This window comes from Myotis yumanensis, unplaced genomic scaffold (assembly GCF_028538775.1).
Source record: "Myotis yumanensis isolate MYYU_CA2020_CCGP unplaced genomic scaffold, mMyoYum1.0.hap1 SCAF_3, whole genome shotgun sequence".
NCBI lineage: Eukaryota > Metazoa > Chordata > Mammalia > Chiroptera > Vespertilionidae > Myotis > Myotis yumanensis.
Window position 1 is genome coordinate 6,955,778 of NW_027223754.1, and position 16,296 is coordinate 6,972,073.

Consider the following 16,296-nt stretch of genomic DNA (forward strand, 5'->3'; position numbering starts at 1 on the left):
GAGGCATGATATTTCAATAAAAGGCAGTTACATTACATGTCAAATCTGTATTATATTGTCTTATTAAAAGTCCGCCGTTGTGTACCTTTACTGTTATACTATCCAGTATCTTTTTCGCTGTGGAACACCTCATTGATTTGCATCTTTTAAAAACCATCTACGATCTTAAGTTCTACTAAAATCCAGAATGTAGGAGGTGTTCAAGCTCAATTGACTGGACACACAGCCTAACCAGAGCTAACGATGAAAATCACTCCTCTCCATCCCCCCACGCTCATCGGAAGAAGCCTTGATTGAGAAGTTTGGGCGCCAGGTGTTTGGGAGTGAACCGGGTGCCAGTATGCTGTCAGCTCTTGACAGTGTTAACCAGGGAGAGACCGGTGTGCTAGTGCCAGCCTGTGAATAGGTCACATTCTTCCCAAAACTCGGGCCAGGCAGCTGAGACCTAGTGCAGTGTTCGTGTGCATGTTAAGCCGTGTTCATCACATGCAGAAATCCCTGTTCCCCTCGCAGGGTAAAGGAAAAGGCAGGACTCTGCATGGGGTTCCATGTCAGGGGAGAGGAAATGTGCCCACAGTTTCAAGGACTATGATGATTCCTTCCCACAGGCACATTAGTATCCTCTCAATGGTAGAGTAGATCTCTGTTTTCTTCTTGAACATGAAGTTGAAAATTGCCTCTTTTCATCTTAAAACAATCCCCCCCCTCCCCCCGCCTGTTTTGGAAATACAATTTGGTTATGGTGTTAGTCCATGCAAAAGCTACGGCTCCTCTGCCTGTTCACATTTAACATCCTCTCTGCTCCGATTGAGAATGAGAAGAGCCAGTCTCTTTGTTGCCCCTCCTCACGAGGGGGTCATTGACCCTCCCTCTCCTCTGAGCGCCTCTGTGAGCTGGGGAACAGCTGTCTGGAATCTGGCTACTATTTCTGGGGTTTAACAGACATGTGGCTTGGATAAATTAAGGAGCAGTCAGAGGAGGTCCATAAACACGAGTCCTTTGCCAGCTGCTTTTCCATTAAGCCCTGTTGGTTGAATGAAATTAGGAAATAATTATGTTGGTGGGGAATCTACCATATCCCAATGTAATACAGTGTCTTCCTTTAACAATGGAGCCTAGTGTTGTTTTTTTCCTATCCACCAAATTAGTTTTCAGGGTAATCTACATTGCAAATGGGCCGATTTGCATAAAAACTATGCCTACTTCTTCTGATTTGTCAACACCTCTTTTCTTGTTTTTTTCAAGTCTTTAACATGAAGCCTGGGTGGGTAAGACCATCTGCTTGCAGAGCTCGCCTGCAGCTCCATCACTTAACTCGGGAGACAGGTTACAGCTGTTTAATTGTTATGGTGCCGAATGGTGATCATTCTTTCCAGAATTAATATTTATAGATGTATGCATGGAAAGCATGTGGTTAAACATAAGTGATCTAATTGTGCACTGATGGCATTAGGTATTCATTAATTAGTCCCCACGTGAACAAGGAAGTGTAAAGTAGTGCTTTCTACAGACAATCCCAACTCCTGGCTTTTCCGACAGAGTCCCTGTAGTGGTGACTGGGCCTGGGAGTGATCCATCCCAATGCATCGGCGTGCGCAAGGGGACCGCTGCCATCAAAGCAAAGAGGAAACTATGTCATGTCAGGGGCTGCTGCACAGCCCCTAACTCCTTCCTGCCCTCTATCTCGGGGGGCTACTGCACAGCCCCTAACTCCTTCCTGCCCTCTATCTCGGGGGGCTACTGCACAGCCCCTAGCTCCTTCCTGCCCTCTATCTCGGGGGCTGCTGCATGGCCCCTAACTCCTTCCTGCCCGGTGCGTTCTCCCTGAACTGTGGTGCGTGTGGGTGCCTGGTAACAGCCTGGATGGGCAGTCCTGGCTGCACGTACTGGCATTACCAAGAAAGGTCTCTGAGTGGAGTGCGGGTTTCCTCCTGGATTTAGGAATGATCTCTCTCTCTCTCTCTCTCTCTCTCTCACACACACACACACACACACACACACACACACACACCCTTCCGCTACAAAAGTTAGCCATTTGTATCCCATCGCTTCTGCTCAGTCCGTTCCAGAATGAACATTTTCAGCAGGATGGCAATGTAGGGACCGAACTACGCATGTAAAGTGTGCTGTGTTGATGCCTGAGTTCGAAAGCAGTTACTGTGAAAGTGACTTGTATTTCTAAGTCTGGGGGCAGATTGAATGAATATTGACCCGGATATGTACACGTCCTTAGCAAGTATTAGCGTGCCCTGCCCGAAGAGGATTACTAAGGAGGGGACACAAATGATGTAAGAACAAGTCGTGACGTGTTCCTTTCTTCAGTTAAAGTTTAGTTTTTAATTTTTCAGTTACCGTTTACATTCAGTATTCTTTTGCATTAGTTTCCTAGTGGTCAGACAGTCACATACTTCACACAGCGTTCCCCTGATATTTCCACCTGGCCCCGTGCCTCGTTATGACAGTGTCATTGCCTATATTCCCCATATACTGGGCCTTTTTAAATAACTACCGATCCACACTCCCCCATCCCTCCACCTCGCCACGGTTCTTTATTCCCCGCCCAAGCTGAATCTCGCTCTGATTGGGAATAGTGCCTAAGCACCAGCAGGGGATTCTGTGAGAGAGGGGATGAGAAAACTTCCCCCACAAAAGGGGAGGTGTCCCCAGTGTGGGCGCTAGCTCGTTCATGTAATCAGGGTTCCCATGAAAGGGAGGGTACCTTGAGGAGGCACAGCAGAGAGGGTACCCCCGGCCTGATTGGGGCAGAGCACACCTCATGGCTCAGGGAGGCCATCACTGGCAGTGCCACACGCCTTTGCTTAAAGCCGGCTTCCTTCCTGGCTTCAGAGTCTCCTAAAAGACACCAGCTACTTCATGAGTCTGCAACTTTTTAAACTTCCTTTGTTGACACGATGAATTAACGGTACCTGATATTTATTGAGTGTTTACTATGTGCTGAGGCACACAGCAGAATTCCTCTGCTGACATTATCTTCCTGAATGCTCCCGGCAACCTTGGCAGGTGGGAGTTACTGAAAACTCCAGTGAGGGAACCCAGGCTCCGCTAGGAGGTAACGGAACCAGAACCCAACCCACGTGAACCATTCCCGAGCCTGTACTCTGAAGCACTAGGCACTGTCGCCTCCCCAAGTACTTCCCGGTTGTTTAGTGTGGGAGTGCGTAGAGGAATCGGTGACGTTTACATTCTCCCTGTGATAAAGAGAAAGTAATATCGTGTTTCTGTCACAGAAAGATTGAATTGTCATAGAAGTGGACGCATTAATAACGATGTCGATGATGTCTTAATAATGAGATGTCACTTCTTTATTCAGGGAAGTTTGAATTATGACTGATGACAGGACACATAGTTTGCCAAAATAAGAATAACAATTATAACAACAACAAAAAAGCGTTCCAGGAAAGTCCATTTCTACTGTGAAGGATTTAAGAAAAGTGTAAAGTACTTATTGAAAACTCGACATAGCACCTTCTAACATTTAAATTCACCTCCAGTTCTTTCGTCAGCTGAAATGAGTGAACCAAATACCATGTACAGACATCAACCGTGGAAAACACAGCAAGTGGACAGACGACTGTAGAGCCAGTCTGAGCTCATGAAAAGGGCTCAGGAGGGCTTAGTGCCCCCATACAGCTGCCCAACATCTGAGCACTCTCGCCACGAATACAGGAAAATTCTCTCTCTGACTCACCTTAGAAAGGAGCCATTTATTGGTTTATCCCTAATAAATTAGTTTATCAGAGGTGAGTTCAAAGGACTGTTCACTGTTGTTCCTTATTTTCCCTGATGTCGTCAAGAAAACTATCAAAAGAAAGACCCCAGTACATTATACATACTTATTTATACGTCTTAATTCTACACATTTTTCTTAAATGTCAAATTTTATGAAAACACAAAAATAGTGATGACAGATGAGAGATTCTATCATTGATAGTGACCTAATCGGTATACCATTTTTATGGTTTCCTGCCATTAGACTTACCAGTACTGCTCAGTGACCAGTTCACTAGTTGTCAGAACCAAGTTCATTGTATCAAAATGCCAAAGACCCAAATATTCATTTAGTCTAAAAAATATGTGTTATAATTTTTGCTTATTAATGTTCAGAACTACCTCTGGATAGTTTCATTCCCGAGTCAGAGTGCTGAAATAGATCTGATTTTCTTATTAGTCTAGGGAGTCTTAGACTAAATCACTAAATGTGATTTTGCTTATGTCATTCATTGAATCCAAACAAGAAGTAAAAATCTAGCCCTGGCCAGCGTGGCTCAGTTGGTTGAGGATCATCCTGTCACCAGTTAGATTCCTGGTCAGGGCACATGCCCACCATGTGGGCTCTATCCCCAGTAGGGCGTGCCTGTGCAGGAAACAGCAGATCTCTCTCTCTCTCTCGATCTCTCTCTCTCTCTCTCTCTCATCAACCCCCACCATCCTCTCCCTCTAAAATCAATAAAAACCTTTTTATAAAAAGAAGTAAAAATCTAAAGGAGACATGGGTTACTAACATGTTTACGTGTGTGGTCCAATGTAACAAATCACGCCATGTGCAAAGACTGCCGCCAAGCTCCTGTATCACAGGGCGAACGATAGTCCTCCCCACCCACAGGCACGCAGGCGCCAGCGTCCACAGCGTGCTGCCCCCCACCCCCACCCCCGTGTCCCCTGTTACTCCCATTATGTAGATGCGGTCCACAACCAGGCATGAAATTCTAAACAGGAGGAAACTACCAAACAGTGTTCTACCCGCTGTCTGTTCGAAGCTCTGTCGCTTATAATGGCACTTTTCAGCACTGCTGACTTCACCAAATTTGGTTTATCTCAGAGCACCTTTCCCCTCGAATGCAGATATTTCAGGGCTGACTTCACGCAGGAAAAATATTATTTCACTGTTTTGGAACGTCTTCGTATAAATAATGCTCCCGGCTGAAGTGTGGTGTCTTGCTTGGGTGGGTGCGTGTAAGAAGCAAGGTACTTGTACAGATGGTTTTTACACCAAATTTCCGAACTATAAAAGGAATAAAATCTGCAAACTTTCAAAAACAGTTTCTTTGAAGCAGGTTTTCAAAAGTGTTGGCAATGTCGAAGGCGCAAAAGCTCTTTCTATGACATGTGCACATGTGGACGGACACACACAGTTTTTCTCCGCTGGCCCAGTCTCACTAGTTGTTAAAATTCAAATTAATGGACTATCCTAAGTGGGATAAAATATTTGCAATGTTTTGTCCTAATCTTAGAATGAGGATTAGAGAGAGAGAGAGAGAGAGAGAGAGAGAGAGAGAGAGAGAGAGAACACTTTAAATTGAGTAAATTGGCTTACGATGTTCAAAATTATGTCAGGGTCATCATCCTTTATGACAGAGTAATCAGTAATAAAACAGTGCAGGGCGTACCAATTAAGGATCATCAAATCAAAGGGTATGCTGCCCGCTTGCTGATTTAGACAGCTGCTGATGGGAATAAATAGATTTAATATGCACGTGTTCTCCAACGGTAGCTTTCCTGTCATTCTACAGGAACTGGCATGTGAATCATCTGAGAGTGCCACCTACTTATGGCTTTAGTGAGCTACTAATGTGAGTCACTTTCTAAAGTCTGCATCATAAAGTATTAGGAGACGCACACTGCGAAATAAAATGTGCCCTGGACTCCAAGCATGTTCGGTCATCGCGAGAGTGGAGAATGTGTCTGTATTTTATTATGCGCGTCTCTGACTGGATTACCCTCTTTCGAAGATGGGCCTCTAAGATTTTCTTGTTGTACTGAAACAGAGAGAGATCCTCATAGCCCCAGGAGTCAGTTCCGGAGCCCAGTGGACTGTACTCTACTATTTAATAGGCTCTAACCTAGCACGTTGTCTAGAGCAGAAGCAATGCACATCGTTCATGACTACACACACCGGCAACTATGTATACACCGGCCAAGGATTTGTACTTTTCCTCTGTGAGCTGCCTCACATGCATATAACCAGCTTGGCTGGCCTGTGTTTCTTCTCCGTGCTTTTAAGCATCAGTTTGAGAGCAAAAGGAAAGCAAACTTGGAATTAAGCCTTTTCCGTATCCACCTGCCCATGGCCCAGGCCTCCCTCCCCCCCCCTCCCCCCAGCAGGCACACACGTTCCTTTGACCTCATTGTAAATGAGCGGCCTTCTTTGGGACTTCTCAGCAGCTGCTGCTCGCACAACCTTCATCCACCCACTGACCTGCTTCTCTTCTTTGATTTTTCAGACTCATTTGTTTTTCTTTTTCCTGCTGTTACCCCTCTGTTTTAACATCTTGCCAATTCTTTATCCATACTATGGGCTCTTAGGACAGGTTACAACAGTCCTTAGGGAGCTTTCTTAGGTCTACAAAAGGAAGATTTGCTCTCATTTATGAGGCTCTGTCGACGGATTAATATTTCAAGTTAGTTTGGATTTTAATTTTATGTCCTGGCCTCTCCCTTTAGGTGTCAACGTTGAATTAAGAATTTCTATATTTGTTGTCTTTTTTTTTCGTTCAAGTAAGTTTACTGACCAATCCAAACAGACATGATGCTTCTAACGACCTCACGCATGTGCACGGTTCTTCTGAATCATCAGTGTAGCTCATTTACTAAGTATGTGGGCTCTGGCCTCAGACTCCCTGGGTGGAATTTGGGCTTTGTCACTTGTTCTGATTTTGACCTTGAGAGAGTTATTTAACTTCATGTGCCTCCGTTTCTTCATTTGGGAAGTAAAGAAGATACTAATAGTGCCTGGGACACCAGGGAGTGGTGAAAGTTAAGTCAGCTTAGCATCGTTTCCAGCACATAGTAACAGGCAGGAAATGGTAGTTACAGTTAATGCCACTGCCTATCGGGATGGAAGGATGGGTGAGGGAAGAGGAACCGATGGACCAAGGAGAAAGGAGGGTGTTGTAAATGGGGTACTACTCATATTTGCTTCTTTCTTAAAAGGTAGCCATGTATCATTCATAGGATTCCTTCAGAAGCTGCAAACATATGTAAGACATACTAGGACCACCCTAATAATATTGTACATGTGATCATTTTATTCAGCAGACATTAAGACATTCCCCTGCTGAGCCAGGCAGTGAAAATACAGTGGCTAGCATGGCCACAGCGTTTTCATTTCTAATGGAGAAAGTTTACATATCGGTCCCACGTGTCTGTCCATTCTGAAGCCGGGTATTGTCATGGAATTTCTTCAATGAAATAACCACAACTCGCTCTTGACTCTCCTCTCTTTTTACACTTAACCTGATGTTCATATTCCTGGACTCCATCCATGAGAAGTACTCAGGGAATGGGGGGAGTCGGGTAACTCGAGGAAAGGGAGGGAGGGCTGCCCACAATTTTGAGAGAGAGAAGCAAATGAGGCACCAAGATGTAGGTAGAATTTCCAAAAAGATGCTGTTCCTCCCTAACCTACATATTAGGGTTAAAAGTGGCACAAGGAGATGATGTCAGAGCAAGGTCCCTCCTAAGGGACCTTAGAATCCCCGTCTGTGACTAAGGGGACAGACAAGGGAAAGTCGTTTTGTGTCCACCCCGACCCGTCTTCCCCAGAATGCAAAGGAGGAAACACAATAAGTAACATGTTTGATGATCCGAACCTTTGTCCCACATCGAAAAGATGACTGAGTCTCTACCTACCTGGACAGCAGGTAGACCGAGGACCTCCAGTGCCTGGGCTTGGCATCTGTACTCAGGGAGGACTGTGTATCTGAATGTATTTTGAGAGAGAGAGAGATGATGGATGCCCAGATTTTAAAACACACCTGGCATTTAAAATACACCTGCGTTATGCCTTTTAAGAGAGAGCCCCCTGCGTTTTCCCGAGGAGGCCACGAAGATGGCACCTAAAAGATGGGTGGTGCCACCCTGTGGGTTCAGGGAGAGAAATATCTGCTAAATTCCTGGTAGGTCAGGGCTGGTTGCGCAGTGGATTGTTCTGAACCAGAGGAGGAGTCCTACTGGCCAGAGCTGGAGATGTGGGCTCGTTCATGCATCAGCTGGGTGTTCAGAGTCGGCCAGTGTGGACCGAGAGCTCCTGGAGGCCGCATTTTGTGTTTGTGAGCATGCGTACCTTTCTGCTGGGGGAGAATCGATGACTTTCTCCACTTTCCTCAGATCTGACACCCCAAAGAGGTCAAGAATCATTATCTTACAGGAAACACGGGAATGCTGCCCTCTGTGTTCCCCATGGGTCTTCCTCAAAGACAAATAAGCAGAAGTCCAGGGAAAGGAAGTCAGGAATACAGCATTTCCCTGGAGAATCGTTTCTTAAAGGCTCCAATTCCTATGTCTAGCACTCATTTTACAAGAGTTTTCTTCTGTAAAACAAATTGAAAACTTCTTAGTAGACCGAGTAGGCATGATTCTACTTCAATGTCTATAATTTCTGTGGCAATTTAATGTGCATTTCAGCACTGGTCAGGCATCTTAATTTTTAAATACACTGTATTATCTTTACGATTATTGTGCTTCATGGCTTCTGACAGCTTGCCTGCATTTTTCTGATTGTTTCCTGTAGTGGCTTAAAAAGGGGTGTTTGTATTGTTGCGACGATCATTTCTAATCATTATTTGAACCTCGGATGTCGACATCTCCCTTCAACACCTTTATTATTTAGAACCAGGCTTTTGTGGTGTTGTCAGAAGTGTTACTCTTCAAGGTCAAGTCGTTGGTGGTGGTTTGCCCTTTTTCTTAGCTTTAAACTCTCAGTCTCATCATTGTTGCCTCTGATGTAAAATGCAAATGCCAAACCTTGCTCTCTTTTGCTCAGTTCATATATTTTCTTATGGCCCATGTTTAACTTTTTGCAAAACTTGTGCTACTTACTTTTCACATTTAAAGTGTTCCGTACAGTTTGACCTCCCATATATTTTAAATGTATTTTCTTATTTCAGCTTCACTTTTGCTGTTCTCTAGGCTCCGTGACAAACTTACCCTTCCTTACCACTGTTTTGCGATCCACAGTTCTGCATAATTGATTATGTTCGCTAACGTAATGGGATTAGCTAGATGAGAAATAATTTATTCCGACGTTAAAACTACTAATCCCGGCCAGAGTTCATCGCATTCCTCAGTTTGGTTGTGTTAACTGGCGTGGACCTGGTGTGAAAGCAAAAGGCTTACTCTCCAACTACGATCAGTGTTATTAATGCTTATGAGCTAAGAATTCCCTCAGAAATCCTACCCACCCAAATTGGGATTTTCAGGGAGCTACTAAGGGGCTCTAGTAGATTACGTCATGTGCAGAATGAATTATTCAGAAACTCTATGGATGGTGTTATTCAGTAATACATTTGTATTGTAATGTTTGAAAATGGAAGTATTTTTATGAAATTAGAATTTCAGAGTGGTGCCTGACTCTCACTGCTCTTCCCCTTTTGAGTCTACTGCCAATTAGCGGTACACACGCTCCTGTTTCCCGCAGCTCAGGAGCCGCTAATGGACTCCTGTGGCAACGTGCAGCAGCCCCTCACACATGCGGTACAGACGTGTCAGAACCACTTACGGCTTCACTTACACACATGACAGAACCAGCAGACTTGAGAGGCTCAACCGCAAGTCCTAGTTTAAATCCTTCGTGGAAGAGTCCTGCTATACGTGCATGTGTCAGTAATGAAAAACAATCCACAGGAGCGTCTTTGAAAAGCAATTTTAGGTCATTAAAGATGCATGAATTTTGACAAAGCAAGAAGATTTGGGGCTTATTAAGAATATGTTGGCCCAAGCTGGTTTGGCTCAGTGGGTAGAGCATCGGCCTGCAGACTGAAGGGTCCCGGGTTCGATTCTGGTCAAGGGCACATGCCCGGGTTTCAGGCTCGATCCCCAGTAGGGGGCATGCAGGAGGCAGCCGATCAATGATTCTCTCTCTCATCATTGATGTTTCTGTCTCTCTCTCTCCCTCTCCCTTCCTCGCTGAAATCAATAAAGAAATATATTTTTAAAAAGAATATGCTGGATCTCTACATTGCGGGGAGAGAGGTATCCGTGCCTCTTTGAGAGAAAGGTGCGGGCTAGTTGTAACTTCGTGCGCGAGGCGGTGGACAGCGATGGAAAAGACAGCCTCCATCCGGCTGTTTCTGCGAAGCTTGTGTGAGAAACGGAGCCTGCTCCCTTGAGAAGAAACGGTCTTAGCACATCTCCCAATGGACCGTCAAGGTGGCACATTACTGCCCACCTGCCATGGAGTTGAGGCCACTGAGTAATCATTTTCTACACAACTTACCTTTTTGATAATAGATTACATCTGCTCCATTTGCTCAAGGATTCTCAACTTATTTTTATTTTCTGCTTATTGATTAACCATGATAGTTCAACAGTTTTTAAATATGCAAGCAACTGGAGAGAGAAGGTGCATGAAGCAGGACTTGTGTGGGTTTGTCTCAGGTGGGGAAGCTCAGAGCCGCAGATACAGTCCCTCCCGGGCTGTGGTCTCCCCCCTCCCCCTGTGGAACCCTTATGCGACTACTCTGTTCAAAACAGACTTTTAAAACAAAGAAGTCTTTTCTCAAACCTCCCCCCCCAAAAAAAAAAAAATTTTAAGTTTGATTATTTATAGATCTCATCATTACAAATTTCCAAAATTCTCTAGCACTAAAGAATGGAGGCCACTTGTATCAATTCTCGGGGTGGGGGGCGCGTTCTGAGCGGCCTGGGAAGGAGGTGGTCGCTGACCTGAACATGCTGCCTTCAGTGCTGGGTGTCCCCGCAGCCATGACTGCGTTGGCTCACACACGAATCGGTTGCGTTTTGAGAAGCTCTGAGGTGCATCTGTCGTGTGATGTGAGTCTCGTGTCAGCCGCAGTGACTCGATTTGCATGTAAATTCTGAAAATTTCCTTGTCCCATGTGACACTTCTGAATTGTCTATCTGTTCTTTTCTCCTTTTTAATTTCTCCAGCTCACTATTTGGATAAGATAGTCAAAGGTACTGTATGCTTGCTCTTTGTTCACATTTCTCCATATCTATCTATAGAACCATGTATCCAATTGCACTAGCTATGACAGTAGGTTGGTTTTCATGCGTAGTTTTTTGTGAATTATGAGTGAGGCTTAATTATGTGAAATGCCTTGAATTTTCAGTAGTGAGACTTAAATGTCTGTGTCTCATTTTTATAATTTTGGGTTATCACAGATTTCATTCCTATGTGAAGGGCCTTCACCAGAATCCCCAAAAAAAAGCAAAAATAAAATAAACTGAAGATAACAGTTTATTTGCTGTTTTCTGTTTACTTATTATCTTTTGTTTCTATTTTAAGATCTCCATTGTTGGCAATTCAGCTAATGAGCTTTAAATTCTAAATTAAAGTTCGCAACGGCCTACTCTCTTATCGCAGAAAAAGAAATTGCCAATCTGAAGATGTTGGTTAACATATGTTGAGAGGAATCCCATTTATACTGACATGAAAACTTCTTCGGCTTTTTCTAAATGTTTCAGGATACATGCGATATCATAATCTGCTTTGTTATTCCCTTAAAAGGTCTAAAATATCGTGCATTCTATAAAATAAAGAGTGCCACCGCTTGAGCAGAAAACAGCAGATTCTCGTGTCTTCAGTTATCGTAGAAATAGGTGAAAACCATTTTTCCCGAAGAGGAAATTCCCTTTCCCTTTCTCCTCAGATTCCCTATTTTCTAGTCCTTGTTCGTGCTTTTCATTAGAATATGAAAAGATTCATGGCAATGTCCAGGCTTTCATTTAATAACCCCTGTTACACCCAGTCAGTGCTGCACCTCAATCTTTGTTTCCCGTTTAAAAAAAAAAGGCATCCACAAAGTTCACCTCTTAGGTATTGAATCGTCTAGAAATGCAGACAATAATTGTCTGAAAGAAAAGAAGCAGCAAAATTAATCTCATCTTGACCTGGTGGTATCCATAAGAGTGATTTTACCACACCCCGCCAGGCTGTCAGAATAGCTTTCTATTAACACTAATCTTAGGAGGCAGAAAGTCTCTCTGAGATCCTTTCCAGTTTCGCACTGGAGGAGGGGAAGCCACTATATGAATAATTTTTTGAACAGACTTAAACATCCTTAAACAGATCATTCCCTCACACGTCCCCAAACCGAGAGTAGCATTCTCATTTTAAGAAGCTGCACAACAAACCCCAGTTGTTAGAATAAGTATTTTTTACGCAGACATATTTTATACCAATTTATAAATAATTCTGTCCAAGGAGATCCGATTTATCACCAGTTAATTCTCCCCGTTTCTGGGCATTTAGATCCTTGTTTCTGTCAGTGTCGTGTCAAACCCATAGATCAGAGCCCAGGGCCTGCCTGGGCGTCATCCTCATGAGCAGATCACCGTGGCCGCATGCCAGATACCATCGTCAGGAAGTGGCAAAAAATTGTTTTTCTTTTTTCTTTTTTTTTTAAATGTCATGTTAGACTGAAACGATGATAGCTTTTTGGATATATTAAATTATTTTAATCGTTTCCCAAATTTTCCCTCCTTGCCCATAAAAGCAGACAAGATAGGATATAAAGGTAACAGCATAAAAGCCTTAGGGAGATTGTCACCAGACATCACTCTCCGCGCTCTGTCTTGAAGCACGTCACTACCGTGTTTTTGTTCAGTCTATCGATGTTTTATTGTGGTCCTTATGGTATTTCATTTCGTCCGTCCTCAGTACTCGGATCTGCACAGCTACCACATTGAGTTGGAAATCCTGTCGGTCCTGTCCCATCCGTATGCAGCCTGAACCCTAATGTTTGTTAGAATAGACGCTGAGCTGCTCCGATTTCCTGGGCTTTGCTTCTCCTGTGACGAGGAATGTACTCTTGGCATAAAGTATAGTCACTGAGACTGGCCTATACTTTGTGCAGTTAACTGAACGCACTGTAATTTCACATGAATACACGGCAACTCTGGGGCCAGATACAATTAACGTTCTCGTGCCAGCATCGGGCAGCGCCTCCTCGTGCCCGCTTCCAGGCTGCTGAATTGAGAGGGAATGTTTTAAAGCAACAAGGCGCTCTAAGGAGGCACATCCTAAGGAGTGACCGGTATCTGTTCACAACAGATTAAAACAATCTATGCCGGGGAGCCCGAAATTGTCATGCGGACATGCTGTTGCGCACCACGCAATCAACCCACCGGCCTTGTTGCTTGGCTAAAGGGGGAAGAAAAAGGAGGTTAATTCTGTCTGGCCTGCAGCTACTTAGCGGGTCGTTGCATATATTTCGGTCCTGCCCAGGTAAGTGGTGTCTCGGGGCCAGGCCAATCAAAGATGCCACTTGGACGAGAATGAGATTCCGTGGACAAGGTTGCTGTTTCTATCCGTGTGCAATTACAGTCCCTGTGCTGTTGACAAAGGCCTGTTCCCACTCAGTGTCCCTTATCTGTGTGTCCGGGGTGCGGCAGCTCTCCATTCTCAACTCCCGTGCCTTCTCCTTCTTCGTCTCTCTGACAGAGGGCTGCCCCGGGCTGTGCAACAGCAACGGCAGGTGCACGCTGGACCAGAACGGCTGGCACTGCGTCTGCCAGCCAGGCTGGCGAGGAGCGGGCTGCGACGTGGCCATGGAGACCCTCTGCACGGACAGCAAGGACAACGAAGGAGGTAGGGGACGCTGAGCCCGAGAGCACGGGGGTGCGGGGCACGGGCTTATAAGGCACGGCGAGTGCGTAGCTACCTGCCCCCCCCCCCCCCCCCCCGCCCCAGAAAATCAGATCCCCGCAGATGAGATTGATTGAAAGATGTGTGAGGGCTGCGTGATTCTGTTTCCTCTTTTCCCTGCGATGGTCACCGTCCGTCCGGGGAAAGGGCAGCCAGGCTGCTGTGCACCCTGCCGTTCACCACCCCTTTCCGAACCCCCGGTGACGGTCATCCGCGCCACGGTACTCAGGGCCCGGTGAACTGGGGCTCCGAGCAGTATTTTAATGACAACAGCCCGGGAGAGGCAGGTCTTTCCAGGCTCTTCTGTGGCAAAGAGATGTGGGTGACAGCGGGAAGCAGGCACAGGAAGCAGTCCCCTTGAAGCTGCACTCGCGTCCTGTCCTCCCTGTGGGAAGGGTCCTGCTGCACCCGGGAAGCCGGGTGAGAGAGGATCCCTCTCCCCTCTCCCCGCGGTGCTCACCCCCACCCCCAGTGCTGCCGGGCGAGTGTCAGAGATGGGGAAAGGGGAGACCTCCCCATGGTACACACACCTACCGCCCCCACCTCCTCACCCCCAGTGCTGCTGGGCGACGGGGAGAGGGGAAACCTCCCCGTGGTACACACACCTACCCCCCCATACCTCCCCACCCCCTGTGCTGCTGGGCGACGGGGAGAGGGGAAACCTCCCCATGGTACACACACCTACCCCCCCACACCTCCCCACCCCCTGTGCTGCTGGGCGACGGGGAGAGGGGAAACCTCCCTGTGGTACACACACCTACCCCCCCAATCCCTTCCCAACCCCCGTGCTGCTGGGCGAGGGGGAGAGGGGAGACCTCGCAGTTGTCCCCTCGTGACATGCCTAGCGAGGTTGGGCCCCTGCGGTCCCTTGCTCTGTGGGTTGTGTGTGTCTCTCACGCCCTCCTTTATCCGCCTGCTCTCCGGGGACGCCCACGTGGGCAGCCGAGGGTCCGTTACATGGGCTGGTTTTGGAGTCAGATCTTCACTCCTGCCCGTAGCAGGGATGTGGCCCTCCAGGAGCGCCTGGTCTCTGAACTTCAGCTGCTTCCCCTGTGGAACAGGAATAGCGGGTTGGAGGGAGTAAGTGAGGGACTACATGTACAGTGTGCAGCATATTGCCAGGCAGATAGTCTGTTGTGTGCAACAGCCATTGTTACCCAATTTCCCGTCTCTGGCTTTTGAAAGTACTCGTTTGACTGACTGCACTTCATGCACGGGTTTCAGAGGTTGAACAGCCTTCTCCTTGCTGCAGAGTGGCCCTGCCTCCTGTTCTCTAGGAAGCAGAGTGGCCAGACCCAGCCCTCAACCTTTCCCATGGCCCCAGCACACACGCACGTGCACACATTCACATATATGCACACATACACACTGCACACACGCACATGCACACGTGTATATGCATGCATTGACACACGTGGACACAGATACGTGCAGTGTGCATGCACTCATGGGCACACGCACGAACACATCCGTGCATGCACGCACGCTGGCCTGGGCCACAGCCATTCTCAGACCCAATGTTACGGGGTCATCTTCCCGACGAGAAGCTGCAGTTCTCCTGTTAGTTTCGAGCGGACTGGTCACTGTTACCCACGGGACCATCCTGCGCTCAAGCCTCCTCCCTCCCTGCTCCGGGCAGGTGTAGGCTTAGCCCTCGCGGCTTCCCTGCTAACATCGCCTTGACGCCCAGACCCCTCTTGACCACGCTTGGCAGCCCTGGTCCTCTGGAGCCACAGCCCAGATGGCAGGCAGCTTCCTCGTCCCTGTCCCCCAAGGCCCCGCCCCATCGTGTCCTGTCGCTGCTCTGCCTCCCTGAGCAGACCCTTCAGTTCGTCTTCTAAGAGGGGTTATCACTGAGTAGGCCACAGACTCTCAGAGGGAAGCTGGCGCGGCCCCTCCACAGAGACACGGAGGAGTCATCTGGGACTAATCCACTCTTCAGTATCGTCTCCAGCTGAGGAGTCTTTCCCTTTCCTCCGAATTCATCAACTCGAAGGGGCCTCCTGGCCTTTGTTCATTCCTATCAGCATGGAACTGCGGTCTCTAGGCTCCCCCTCCCGGGGGAGATCTGAGCGGATGGAAGACCCCTGGGGTCCCTCTGCTTGTTTCAGATCATGTGTGTTTCTGTCCCAACCGAATTTCAAATATTTCCTTATTTTCACTTGGCAATCTCCAGACTTAGACCAACCCTACCATCCGCCATACTCATTCTGATGCTTAGTTTTCATTCATTTTTGTGCTTCTCCTTTTTACTCCTAGGCACATTCCTACTTTTTCTTGCAGTTTGATCCTTTCATTTGTATTTTCTTCTAAGAAGGAATCCCAGGGCCACTCTTGAGATTGTAAACCGGGTGCCCAGAACCCTGAGCTGGAGGGTTTCTTTGAAGGAAAGCCTGGGCTGTGGGTACAGAGTCAGTGGTCTCACCCCCCTCACCCCACCCCCAACAGCAGGACACACAGTCTGGCCATGACGGACGTCATCACACTCTGTGAGGACAGTAGGCGAGACTGCTCTGAAGTGAGGACAGTGCCTGATGTCCTAGGACACGCGGTAAACACCATTTGTAGAGCTGCGTTACGGTGTTCCAACCATGATCGAAGGTCTGGGATGGTGCACCGGTCAGCTCTGCCTCATTCTGTGTCGGCTCCATTCTGACGGTCTCTCCCAC

The 16,296-nt window shown here is 47.0% G+C and overlaps 1 protein-coding gene across 11 annotated transcripts in view; it reads left to right on the forward strand.

Annotated features, from left to right (window-relative positions):
- Positions 1-16,296, forward strand: part of TENM3 (teneurin transmembrane protein 3) — a 670,243-nt gene that overhangs the window by 586,322 nt on the left and 67,625 nt on the right. For 6 of the 11 annotated variants that reach the window (XM_070408131.1, XM_070408130.1, XM_070408129.1 and 3 more), the window contains 3 exons: positions 10,909-10,935; positions 12,477-12,497; positions 13,424-13,570. In XM_070408131.1, coding sequence (XP_070264232.1) covers positions 10,909-10,935; positions 12,477-12,497; positions 13,424-13,570 — 195 coding nt within the window. The remainder of the gene's footprint in view (positions 1-10,908; positions 10,936-12,476; positions 12,498-13,423; positions 13,571-16,296) is intronic. The other 5 variants (XM_070408136.1, XM_070408137.1, XM_070408138.1 and 2 more) reach the window with 3 other exon arrangements.